The sequence below is a fragment of the Mizuhopecten yessoensis genome, unplaced genomic scaffold, assembly GCF_002113885.1.
Source record: "Mizuhopecten yessoensis strain PY_sf001 unplaced genomic scaffold, ASM211388v2 scaffold9237, whole genome shotgun sequence".
Lineage (NCBI taxonomy): Eukaryota > Metazoa > Mollusca > Bivalvia > Pectinida > Pectinidae > Mizuhopecten > Mizuhopecten yessoensis.
The window spans coordinates 20,309-34,687 of NW_018407947.1; the positions used below are offsets into that span (position 1 = coordinate 20,309).

At 36.9% G+C, this 14,379-nt stretch overlaps 1 protein-coding gene across 1 annotated transcript in view; it reads left to right on the top strand.

The window, feature by feature from the left end:
* Positions 1-14,379, top strand: part of LOC110457560 (COP9 signalosome complex subunit 3-like) — a gene marked incomplete at its 3' end in the record, with an annotated part of 35,332 nt that overhangs the window by 2,024 nt on the left and 18,929 nt on the right. The window contains exons 3-6 of the mRNA XM_021508889.1: positions 9,581-9,710; positions 10,252-10,364; positions 13,279-13,421; positions 13,886-13,960. Of these exons, the coding sequence (XP_021364564.1) occupies positions 9,581-9,710; positions 10,252-10,364; positions 13,279-13,421; positions 13,886-13,960 (461 nt within the window). The remainder of the gene's footprint in view (positions 1-9,580; positions 9,711-10,251; positions 10,365-13,278; positions 13,422-13,885; positions 13,961-14,379) is intronic.

Sequence of the window (14,379 nt, forward strand, 5' to 3'; positions counted from 1 at the left end):
TAGGGAGTGCAAGGACCGTAACTCTGCGTGATAGTCTCGTTCAACCAGACTCTTGTTGTCTGCGCAAGCGTCTGATTGAACGAGACTACACTGCCGATACAATAATTTTTCGACCATTCAGAACTAGAGCAATGTAGCCGGTAACGTTATGTCAAGAGAATTAACATTTTTAACCAAATCAAATATTTAAGTATCCTATAGTTAGATATAAGTTTTAAATCCTACAAAAATGTAACGTTTGTCCGAGATTCGGCAAACGAGAACTTGTTTCGAGATCAAGATGGCGGAGACTACAGCGCGTGCGACTGGCGGCCATGTTAAGACAAGTTTTTCAGTTCCATAGGTATTGTGAATAATTTCTCTTTTTCTTACATACGTGTTACCTATAGGGAGAGCTTCGCTTGTGTTAAATTACTAAATCAGACCTACATGTAAAGTTATGCAGTGTATATAACAGTTAAGTTTCCTTTCTTGTTTTCTTTTTTGGCTGACAAGATGTTTGATATCTTGAAGTTTTCCGCCTAGGCACATGGCATTAATGTGAGAATGCGAAAGGTTCATTAGACTATATAAGTATTTAAATTTGCACCTCTTGAATCCATTGCAAAAATCAAGTGCAGCATATTCTACAAAGACATTCAAATAAAACATATTAGGAAGGATATTGTTAATCATGTTTAATAGCATAGTTATCTGATATCCACGAAAAGATATACATATATATATATCTTTACAAATAAGCCCTTTGGATTACTTCAAACTTAACTTCAATGATTTATAAATATTGCATCCAGAGATAATTTATGCAAAGTATTTTACAATTTTTGTGCTTTTTATGTGTAAAAATTAATTTGTTCAATGCTATAAAAACTGGATTTATATGAAGTTTCTATTAAAATAAGAAGCATATGCGAAATCACAATTTTTGTCATTTTTCAATACCCATCATTGCAGCCAAGAGAGTCAATAGATCTATATATCATATATATATTGTGGATGAATACATTTGTTTCAGCAACTTACTGACTATATGCTTTATGTATAGTTTTAGCAATAGAGGAAATGTATTGTTTCCTCAATTAGAAATTGAATCAGTTCAGCACATAAAACTGTATATTTTTTTTTAATCGTGCAGATTTGTAAAACAGCAGATTTTCTGTTATAAATAAAAAATAGCTGTGAGATTATAGTAATCAAAAATGAAAATGTTACAGTATGGATTCAATTTTTTTCTTCAGTCTATTTTTTTCATGCAAAATATCAATAAAAAAATTGTTATGAAAATACTTGTATGTTTTTTATCCTATCATTTTGCGTCACTGTGATAAACTCCCTTTTTGTTGACAACCAGCACGTTGTTTTGTTGATATTCCGTTTTCTAAATATATATTACTGCAATCTCTACCCAGAGTTGTCGTAGGGAGTGCAAGGACCGTAACTCTGCGTGATAGTCTCGTTCAACCAGACTTTTGTCTGCGCAAGCGTCTGATTGAACGAGACTACACTGGCGATACAATAATTTTTCGACCATACAGAACTAGAGCAATGTAGCCGGTAACGTTATGTCAAGAGAATTTACATCTTTAATCCGAAAATGTAACGTTTGTTCGAGATTCGGCAAACGAGAACTTGTTTCGAGATCAAGGTGGCGGAGACTACAGCGCATGCGACTGGCGGCCATGTTAAGACAAGTTTTTCAGTTCCATAGGTATTGTGAATAATCTTTATTTTTCTTACATACGTGTTACCTATAGGGCCCGTGAGAGAGCTCCGCCCTCTAATATGAAATGGGTGAGACCTAGTCAGCGGGCACACATAAAAGTGACAGAACCCATGCTGTTGTAGTAGAAGGGGAAATATCCTATTCTGTCCCCCAAGGCTCGGGCCGAGTCTTTTCTTATACTACATCAATGTTATCACTGAGGGTATAACATCTGACAGTAACATGGACATGATGGAAGATGGCCTTCCACCCGAACAAGTGTAATGTGTTGTCTGTGAGCTAAAACCCCATTATCCATAATTACATATACATCCTCCATGGGCAACGCTATAGAACACATAGACCAAGCAAAATACCTGGGTGTTGCAATCCAATCTAACTTAAAATGGGACTCCCACATAAATAATATTACCAACAAAGCAAACTCCACACTTGGCTTTCTCCGACAAAACTTAAAAATAGGTTCAACATCAGTTAAGGCACAGGCATACCAATCATTAGTCCGTCCATCCCTAGAGTATGCCTGTCCTGTTTGGGACCCATACACCCACGATAACATCAATAAGATTGAAATGGTACAACGCACGGCTGCTCGTTACGTACTAAACAAAAACGTCTACACTCATAGAACATCCAGTGTCTCTAATATGTTAAACCATCTTAAATGGCGATCCCTTGCCGACAGACGCAGAGACACAAGCCTATGTATGATGTTCAAAATTGTGAACAATCAGGTAGCTATTTGTAAACACACTAGACTTATACCAGCAACCAGGCAATCAAGGCATGCCCATCACCATGCAATCCTTCCAAATACCACACTGCAGAACCCAGGTCAGAAAACAATCCTTCTTTCCACGATCAATATCTGAATGGAATAAGATCCCACCAGATATCATATCCTCCTGTTCTACTACTAAATCTTTTAAATCTGCTCTCTTGTCACCGTACCCTCAAAATTAAAATCTATATACATGTATATATCATTTTGGCTTTCTCAGAATCGACTAAATCTCTTTCTCCCTTAGACATTATCTTCAACTTGTTGAAGTTGGTCATTACCATTTAGAAGTAAAAGTAGAAGTTAGACCCTGCAAAGAGATCTTGATAAACTGGCACTTTGGGAGACTAAATGGAGGATGGCTTTCCATCCTGAGAAATGCCAGGTCCTCTCTGTCACAAGGAATAGACATCCCATCTGTCACCCCTACATACTACATGGTCACAAGTTGGAGCATGTGACAGATGCTAAATATCTTGGGGTCACCATTACTTCTGATCTAAAGTGGAGTACTCATATCAATAACATCACAAAAAAGGCCAATTCCACTCTGGGCTTCCTGAGGCGCAATCTCAAAATGTCATCCTCTAACATCAAACAAAAGGCCTATAAGTCCCTGGTCGGTCCTCAGGTTGAATATGCTAGCCCAGTATGGGACCCTTACTTAAAAAAAGATATAGACAAGCTAGAGATGGTACAGTGCAGGGCTGCCTGTTTCGTTGCCAACTGCTATCATAACACCTCCAGTGTTGGCAACATGTTAGATCACCTAAAATGGCAAAGTCTTGCAGAAAGCAGGAAAGACGCGAGACTGACCATGCTCTTAAATGTATCATAATAAAGTTACCATTACTTCTATAAACATCTCATCCCTATAACCAGACAAGGCATAGTCATCAAACCTCATTTCAAACTATCTCGTGCAGGACGTCTGTAAGGAAGGAATCATTCTTTCCTTGGACTATCAAAGATTGGAACAAACTCCCTTCTCAAGTTATCTCTACTGATTCACTACTTTCCTTCAAATCATCTATCTCTGTTCATCAATATTAAGTTCTAGCTGTTCCTTTCCTTTCATAGCGCTACACACCTATACATGACATGATCTTCTCTATGCTGAAGTAGGTCATCAAATGGTAGAAATTCAGTTGTCTTGGGCGCGTCTAAATACCCAATACTGCCCCTTACGACCCAGTTATGAACCAAATATTACTTTAATACTGTGAAATATCACCCCGTACCACCCATTACTACCCCATACCACCCAATACTACCCCATACCACCCAATACTACCCCATACCACCCAATAATACCCCATAAGACCCATTTATGAACCAAATACATCTTTATTACTGTAAAATATCACATTTGTTGAAGTTATTTACTTCTATATGTCACATCTTAACGGGAAATATGCAATGTGTTGCCGAAAACATCACCGAATTGCCGTGACTATGACCCAATACTACCCCATACCCCCCAATACTACCCAATACCACCCAATACTACCCCATACCACCTCATACCACCCAATACTACCCCATACCACCTCATACCACCCAATACTACCCCATACCACCCAATACTACCCAATACCACCCAATACTACCCCATACCACCCAATACTACCCAATACCACCTAATACTACCCCATACCACCCAGTACTACCCCATACCACCCAATTCTACCCCATACCACCCAATACCACCCAATAATACCCCATACCACCAAATACTACCCCATACGACCCAATACTACCCCATACCACCCAATACTACCCAATACTACCCCATACCACCCAATACCACCCAATAATACCCCATACCACCCAATACTACCCCATATGACCCAATACTACCACATACCACCCAATAATACCCCATACGACCCATTTATGAACCAAATACATCTTTATTACTGTAAAATATCACATTTGTTGAAGTTATTTACTTCTATATGTCACATCTTAATGGGAAATATGCAATTTGTTGCCGAAAAACATCACCGAATTGCCGTGACTATGACCCAATACTACCCCATACCACCCAATACTACCCCATACCACCTCATACCACCCAATACTACCCCATACCACCCAATACTACCCAATACCACCCAATACTACCCCATACCACCCAATAATACCCCATACCACCCATTTATGAACCAAATACTTCTTTATTACTGTAAAATATCACATTTGTTGAAGTTATTAACTTCTACATTATGTATATGTCACATCTTATCGGGAAATTTGCGATTTGGTGCAGAAAACATCACCGAAATGCTGTGACTATATATGCGCTAGGACCCAATAGTACCCCCTACGACCCAGTTATGAACCCAATATTACTGTGAAATGTCACCTTTGTTGAAGTTTTAATGCCCCCGCCATTAAATGGGGGGGGGGGGGGGGCATATAGTGTTACCCATGTCCGTCCCGTCCCGTCCCTATTCAATGTAAACACTTAGCAACTTCATTCTTTGACAGATTTTTGGTCACACTTGCTATTTATAGAAAATCGTCCCGTCCCGATTCAATGAAAACACTTATCTGACATTCTTGTGTTTCAGGGTTCCAAGGTCAAGGCCAAGGTCACTGTTGCTATATATAAAGAAAATCATCTACTGATTCAATTTAAACACTTAGCAACTTCATTCAATATGTTATGGAGATGGTAATAGCATACAGAAAAAACATATGAATATTAAAATCAACTTTTTGTGTAGTACCTTGTGTGTGTGCATGTTTCAGGGTATCAAGATCAAAGTGGTTGTAACTTTTTATAGAACACTGAAACTAATTTCACATGGCAGCAGGGGCATTTATGTCTTATAGACATTTTCTAGTTTTACTTCTATCTTTCATTTCTTATCGGGAAATATGTGATTTGGTGCAGAATCAGTCAAATGTGTACTCTCGAGTTATTTCCCTTTATACACAAATTTTGTTTTAGTTTCGTATTTTGCTCCGAATGAAAATTACCGGCTGCAGTTCATGTATTACGCTTTCAATGAAGACACAAACAGGTTAAAGTGTTTATTATTAAATATATTAAAGTGAAAGCATTTTTTAATGGAAATTATTCTCTAGTTTTGTTGCATCTATTTGAAAACGAAAGTAGAACACTTTTCTGTTGATTATCAAAAATAAGTATTACATTTATATTTAATATCACAGACATGTAGTAGTATTACACATGTATTTATTATCATATACAGGTATTACACTTGCATAATTGAACTGTTTCATTTTATGGGTAACAGGGTGTTTATAGCCCTAAATCCCGTTCACGCTTAGGGTTGTTTCGCCCGAAATATATTTTTTAAATTTATACGCTTATATAATAATTAATATCTGAATATATCAACTAAACTTATTGATGACTTTCTACATTGGTGTTAGGTATATTTCATATAGAGTATGTGAGAGCGGAGTCAGCTTTTCACAGCTGCCGTTTGTCACACTTGCTTACAAACAAGACAAATACTTTTTTATGAAATTTATTTTAATGATATGGAAGACTAAGAAGACTTAATTTGTGACATAAAACAAATAAAAGAAAATACCAAAACAATGTTTCGCCCTATTATTATTGTTTAAGGGTGAAACAACCTAGCGCGAAACAACTGGGGGGAACGGGATTTCGGGCGAAACAAGCTGGAACCCATTTTATGTGCAGTAGCTTCAGGTGATTTGGTACTGAAATCCTGGGAGGGCGACAGTCGCCGCTGAGGTGAAGGGGAATAAAGCCCCTTGGAGAAATCACCGGGGCAAAATCGCAGGGGGCAGGCCGGCCGAGCGTTGGGGATTAACTTGTCGATCGGCAGCTAACTAATGTACTGTACATTGGATATTATTAACAGTCCAGGATGCCTGAATGCTATATTTATATGCTGTATTCACAAATATTTCATTCAATACAATAAAGTAGAAGAACGTGGTACCTCTGAAGAAAATCAGTCGAATTGAAAACAATTTCAGTAAATTTGCAGGTATAGTGCGCACTCGGGTAAAGTGTGCATGTACGTTTTTGGGGTCAGATTTGAAAACAAAAATGAAAATAAAATTATTATTTTTTTGGGGAAAAAAATCCTAAAAGGAAACAATATCAAACTGAAAAAGTAGCGTCAAAGGTAGCTCAATTAATTAACGATTGATTGATTGGAGTCAACAAGCCCATGAAGGTCTCCCTCCGTACCGCTTGGTTGACGAATCCTGCAGAAACCAAACGAAGAAAGTGTAGCTAATTCCGATGCCAGAGAATCGCCGATCAACTTATGTTTCGACATCTCAGCGGTTTTCTCATAATAACGAAAATTTAGTGTTTCAATTATAGGCTCCGTTCCATGTTCTAGTTCTGGTTTGTTTTTTTACCAAATCTCCTAGTGTGCATTTTTTTTCCGGTTACTATCATGTTGACGTGATCGATAACCTCGTGAACTATTTCAATATTATGAAGCATCATAAAAATAGTGTATTCTGCTTTTATTTATTTCCTTCGAGTAGATTTCAAGGGGATGTGTTGAATGTCCACGCTTCTAGTATAAACATATTTTTTATAATCCCTTTACGGTCAAATCAGTCTGCAGTGGGGTTTCACGCCACGGCACATGTTGAGGAGTGAAAACAACACGGTCCCTCAATCGCGACTGCAAGTAATTTCAATTAATTTGCAGTAGAGCTATTGTTAATCAGTAATCACTGATAGAGTGTTAGCTAATTACTGCATTATAATTTGTATGTGGTGTTGAGAAGTGTCAATAATTTTCGCTGAAGCATGGCGATCCTACCTAGCCTATTGTCCGGGATCAGACGCTATGCCCTACGGTCAACTTATCTTCGGGTTACGGGTTTCCGCGCACTTAAGAAGCATCCACGAATTCGTACTCATATCGGCAGAAATCTGTTGAAATTACTGTCATAAACATGTATACAATCTACTAAAGGAAACAAAAAAACTAGCAACACAAAACTGTATTTAAAAGAAATCCGAACAAACAATTTTTAGCAAATTTCTCCCATCGGAAGTAGCCGTCATATGTTTCCGTGTGTCTACTTTGATTTAGTGTTCAAAGAAAGATAACTCGAATACACTATTTTTTTTTTATCTCTATAGTGACCTGCAGGAACAAAAGCTTCGTTTTGAATAAAAAAAAATCTCTGATCGTCAAATTAGTTATCAAAACTTTTTTTTTTAAATTTTACATTTTTAATTAATTTTTCAAAATGTCAAATTTAACGAATTCAGGTAATTTTATAAATTTATTTATTACATTCATTTAGTTATAATATAGAATCTGTTATTATTTTTTCTGCAGTCTTAAATCGGTTTTGGTTGATGGTAAGTTATTTCTCATTTTGTTCTGTTTAAAATTGGTGAAAGTTGGAAGTTCATTGCATTGCAAGGTTTACGTTTCATTGAAAACACTGTTTATCGATATAAGAATGTCTCCTTGGCTCTTAGGAAGTGGAAACAATCGGCGAGGAGATGTGGCCTCATTTGCATACAACATTTTCGTACGTTTGTCAGACTACATGAATGAAATATGTCCCCGTTTTTTCAGGTATGGGTTCATTTTGAGCAAGATGAAAAGTGCATTAAGCAAAACTGCATTATTTATGCGTGTTTTTTAATCAGTGATTAATTCTTATGTTTTCCGGACGAACTTCCGGTATTTTTTGTGTCAGTTTACAGACGATGGCCAAACGTCTAAAATATCCTTGTGTTGTGTCCAGCAGGTCACGTAGTTACGATATATAGCTTGATAAAATGGCTGCGCGGAAATACATAATGCTATGAAACCGGTGACGAGACGATACCTGTAAAAATGTTACATGACCAGCTAATGTTTGTCGCCAAATCAGCAGTCATGACCACAGATTTAACGATTTTAATCATTTAAGAGAAGGTAAAACTTGTTGCCAAAGAATTTCATTCTTTGTTGTTATTTTAATCTTCAATCTTATCATATATGACCGACGACTCAAAATAAAACTATTTGAAGGGAGGTAATCCAATATGGCGGACCAGAAACTCGAGAACGATAACCCAAGAATGACTTGTTCCTGCGTATAGTGCGCACCCCCTTTTTGACATGACAATATTTACCCAAAAAAGTGCGCACTATACACGCAATTTTACGGTATGAGAGTTAAAAATACCTAAATTCTCTGAGTAACATTCGGCTATCTTTCAGGTGTTTAAATTTTTATTTATAAGTCTACAAATAAAATAAGCAGTATTTATATGTTTTTAAACATATTGTCAATATTGTTCTAATATCTTCTTTAATGTTAACTTATATGTTTGTATTATATATGTATTGTCAATAAAATACTTTTGAAATTGAAAAAAACATTGCTATATGTCTGCACACATGTGTGATATGCTGTAAATCTTCATACTTGTACATCGCATGTATTATATCTGAAGCAAAGCTAACTCAGTCCATTATATGATTTTGTTTTATATTTGATCTATTTCAATCTGATTAAAATCATATGTTACATGGCTTCGTTAACTTCGTACTACGCCTGAACATCTGAGTGTGCCACAGTCAGGGTCACATTCAGGTGACCTTTATATTTATAAATACTCATTAAATTTTGACCGATCAGAGAACCTCATTCAATAGGGTGCTCAGAGTTGTACCAAATATGGCGGACATTGATGAGAATGATGCGAAAGTTCTGAAGTTATTTGAGATTAATCGTCTGAAACCCGAACAGAAAAAGATATTCAAAGCTTTGTTAGAGACTGTATGGCGGTGTTGCCTACGCAATTATTACCCAATGGGTACGTTTTCCTTGGCGTCGTAGAAACGTTAGTTCCCGCCGCCATATTTGTTTTGGAAAACTAATCTGTTCGATACCCGTCTCTATTTATATATCAACCATGATATTCCGATTCGCTGGCAAACTATTTGCCAGCGCGTCTCTGATTGGTTCATCTAAAGGTCACTTAAACGTGACCCTGACCGCAGCACATTCAGATGTTCAGGCAGAGCCATGTAACAGATGATTTTAATCAGATTGGATCTATTTAGACTAAATGTTTGTTTTTCTTGTAGGTAACTTTGCCCAGCTGTGTGAGTTCATTGGTAAGAGTGCAGACATTCTAGCCAAGAATGCAAGTCACCTGGACAATGTGTTGGCCACACTCGACATTCAGCAACATTCCCTGGGAATTCTTGGAATCCTGTATGGAAGTTTTCTATGTGTGATTTAGATATACATTTGTAAATAACCTGTAACCTGTGACAGTGTGTCATGTTACCTGTCTGTAACCTGTGACAGTGAATCATGTTCCCTGTCTGTAACCTGTGACAGTGTGTCATGTTACCTGTCTGTAACCTGTGACAGTGTGTCATGTTACCTGTCTGTAACCTTTGATAGTGAATCATGTTCCCTGTCTGTAACCTGCGACAGTGTGTCATGTTACCTGTCTGTAACCTGTGACACTGTGTCATGTTACCTGTCTGTAACCTGTAACAGTGTGTCATGTTATACCTGTCTATGATCTGTGACAGTGAATCATGTTCCCTGTCTATAACCTGTTACAGTGTGTCATGTTACCTGTCTGTAACCTGTGACAGTGTGTCATGTTACCTGTCTGTAACCTGTTACAGTGTGTCATGTTACCTGTCTATACAGTCTACCTGTTTATAATTTGAGCCTGTCAATACTGATATTTTTTGTTGATTTCCTATATCAAATGTACAATAATTGTTTCTTTTTCTAGATGTGTGAAGTACAACATGGCAAACATTCCTGATTTTGAGACATTATTTGTACAAACTCAGGAGTTCATCACCAGCTGTAATGGAGAACATGTGCGGTATGCCACAGACAGTTGTAAGTTCTTACTTATACAAATTCTTTTCCAAAAGTAGTCACTGTCAGATGAAATTTCAATGCAGTGAAATTATCATTTCTGTAAACGCATTCATTTAACGTTGTCCTTTACTTGATCATACGGTCAATGACCTTTCTTTCTCCTTTACTTAATCATACTGTCGACGACCTTTCTTTCTCCTTTACTTGATCATACTGTCAATGACCTTTCTTTTTCCTTTATTTGATCATACTGTCAATGACCTTTCTTTCTCCTTTACTTGATCATACTGTCGACGACCTTTCTTTTCTCCTTTACTTGATCATACTGTCGACGACCTTTCTTTCTCCTTTACCATGATCATACTGTCAATGGGCTTTCTTTCTCATTTACTTGATCATACTGTCGACGACCTTTCTTTCTCCTTTACTTGATCATACTGTCGACGACCTTCCTTTCTCCTTTACTTGATCATACTGTCAATGGGGTTTCTTTCTCTGTTTATCATTTATTAGCAAACACTTTTGTAGCTCTGTCATATCTGATTGTAAGATAATTTACAAATACACAAAAAATATTTTATATTTCTATTTAAAAAATTCATCCATTGTGTAATTACTAGTTGTATATTTTCCCCATTCAACAGCTAGGCTGAATGGCCATAGTGGTTGTTTATTGGTGTATTTAACATTGATATATGAGTAGACCATTACTTATCCAACAGTTGGATGTTTGAACAATGCCAAGAAATGAAAAGGGCTAGCGTTCCAAAATATCAAAACATTGATTGCATGTTATAAATAAATAGAGAAAGAAACATTGAACGTAATGCTTAATGAAATTATTGATCGACTTCAGATCTATTAGATCAGTATTATCTCAATCTGTTCTAATACCCACGGACCCCTGAACAAACAAATCCTTCACCATGTGATATTATCTGTTATCAAACTGTCAACAAACATGTACACAAAACGTATCCTTTTGAATTATGAATTGGTTAATGATTAATTTAATCTTTTTTTAATCATTGATTTACGTTACAACATATTAAAACCTAAATTGTTAGATATCAATAAGTATAAATTAATTAAGTTTGATTATTGATTAATTTTAGTTAATTTTAGTTAATGTACCTATTTGACTAAAGGGTTGCGGGTTCGGGTCACGTCACGGCACTGTGTTGTATCCTTGAGCAAGATACTTTACTCTGCTTGTTCCAGTCTACTCAGCTGTAAATGAGTATGTGGTTGGGCAGTGCTAGAATTTTTGAATGCTAGATGTGAGCGCCGAAATGGCAGCACCGGCTGTATGCTACCCTGAGGGAGTTGAGAAAGATATTAGCTGGTTGCAAAGGCCTTATAACCACGGATAATAATTTATGAACCACTTTGAGACGACCTACGAACTAGGTTGTGATAAAGTGGTATATAAGAACCTCAAATTATTATTATTATTATTTGAACTTGGGTCAGTTGCTGTGCAGAACCATTTCCCTTCTTCTTAACAAGTACTACATCACTAAGGAGGACAGCATCAGTAACTGAATCTTTTCGGATATTTTTAGTGATGAATAAATAATATTCCAGTTTTATCTTGCATGCCTGCAATAATATAATAATGCACAAATTACCTTGAACACCTGTGTCGGGTCACCTCAGTCTCTAAATATCTAAATAAGGGTCTAATACGGGGAACACCTCACTGCTTATGTGGGTATGGAGGATTAGTTTACTATGACAAGTGTGTGAGTGAACACATTTTACTAGTTCTATTCATAAAAGATCCCAATGTCCCATCCATATAATATCTAACCCTGCTGTCTGGGGCTCACCATGGGTACATGATATATTGTGTAAAGTTTTGAAGTAAAGTAAAAGCTTGTTTGGTGTTGGACCAGCCAGTGAAAGCATCTGTGTCTTTGGCCCGAGACCCTCCGAATTCTCGACGGCCACTCTACCAACTGAGCTACCTGGTCGCCAACAATCGACCCAGTCCAGTCCCGCTACACATTGAAAATGATCTGCTTACCTTCTACTACCAAGGTAGTAGAACTTCCGGTAATTTTTGTGTTAGTTTACAGATGATGGCCAAACGTCTAAAATATCCTTGTGTTGTGTCCAGCAGGTCACGTAGTTACGAGATATAATAATAGCGTGATAAAATGGCCTAATTCAAGAAAGATATAAAAAAAAATGTATATGCCTTTTTAGGTCACTTGAGCTTTAGCTCAAGTGACCTATTGCTATCCGTCTTCGTCCGGTGTCGTGCGTCATCCCTGTACATTTTACATTTTCAACTTAAGCTGAAACACTGTCGAAGGGATTTCTCCTTGACTAAGTGTTGTTATTTTTCCGGTCGCTCAAGAAAACCCCTATGGCCGCCAATGCTGTCATTTTGGATTTTTTTTTTATTTCAAACTTTAAGTCACGTTCTGATGGGCCGATTTAACTGAAACCTTGTAGGAATAAACAACTCATGATCCTGACAAAGTTTTGTTATTTTTCTGGTCTATCAGAAATCCAATATGGCCGCCAGTGCCACCATTTTGAAAAAAATTATTTCAAACTTAATGTCAAGTTCTATTGGGCCGATTTAACTGAAACCTTGTAGGAATGAAGGACTCATGGTCCTGACAAAGTGTTGTTATTTTCGGGTCCATCAAAAATCCAATATGGCGCCATTTTGAAGAAAAACACTATTGAAACTTTTTAAAGTAGTTTTGCAAATTATATAGGGTGCTATATTAATATAGTATGATACTATTTATATGTATTATTATTTTTTGAATACTTTTATTTTGGTAAATATGTGTTGTATGGACCTGAAATGACCTTGACTTCCTCTTGGTTAATATTGCTTTTTCAGGTCCATATAACTGCATCGTCAACTTCACAAAAGTCCATAGTTAAGAACTGTTTGATTACATTTCAGATTCAGATCTGTGCCATAAGCTGACAGTAAACCTGGTTGAGCAAAAACAGCCGATGAGAGGGATAAGCATTCTGACTAAGTCCATCAGTAAAATCCAGTTGTTTGAGTCTCAGCTTACCTCCATACATGCCGACCTGTGTCAGGTAAGTACATCATACCTTTATTTACTGAGTTATGGCTCTTTTTTCAATTGCCAAAATGTTTTCAACAGATTAGTTTTGAACTTCATAGGAAGGTTTATGACCATGAAAGCTCGGACAAGTTCTATAACCACAATTATCTAACCGTGATGTATGGAGTTATGGCCCTTAATTATTTGCCTTAACAGTGTTCGCTCGGTACCTCAATTAGTTTCCAATGGATTATCTTCAAACCTCATGGGAAGGTTCATTACCATATTATCTTGGACAAGTTTGATAACCATTATGATAATAATTGGACCGTAATTTACAGAATTGAATTTATTCAATAGAACATTTTTTTTTCAAAAGATTAACTTCAAACTTCATAGGAAGGCTTATTACCACGATTAGTGTATAAAGTCACACAAAGCATCTGCGTAATGTGGGACTAATATAAAACATTTTAATCTGTGTTTTTGTTGTAGCTTTGTCTGCTGTCTAAGAATATGAGACCAGCTCTGCAGTTCCTTGATGTAGACATCACAGACATCAGTAAAGAGGTTGGTGTAAGGCCATATCAGACTAGCTGATGTCAGTATTAGGACACATCAGACTAACTCCTGATCATGTCAGTATTAGGTCACATCAGACTAACTCTTGATCAAGTCAGTATTAGGACACATCAGACTAACTCCTGATCATGTCAGTATTAGGTCAGATCAGACGAACTCCTGATCATGTCAGTATTAGGTCACATCAGACTAACTCTTGATCAAGTCAGTATTAGGACACATCAGACTAACTCCTGATCATGTCAGTATTAGGTCACATCAGACTAACTTCTGATCATGTCAATATTAGGTCACATCAGACTAACTCCTGATCATGTCAATATTAGGACACATCAGACTAACTCCTGATCATGTCTGTATGAGGACACATCAGACTAACTCCTGATCATGTCAATATTAGGATACAT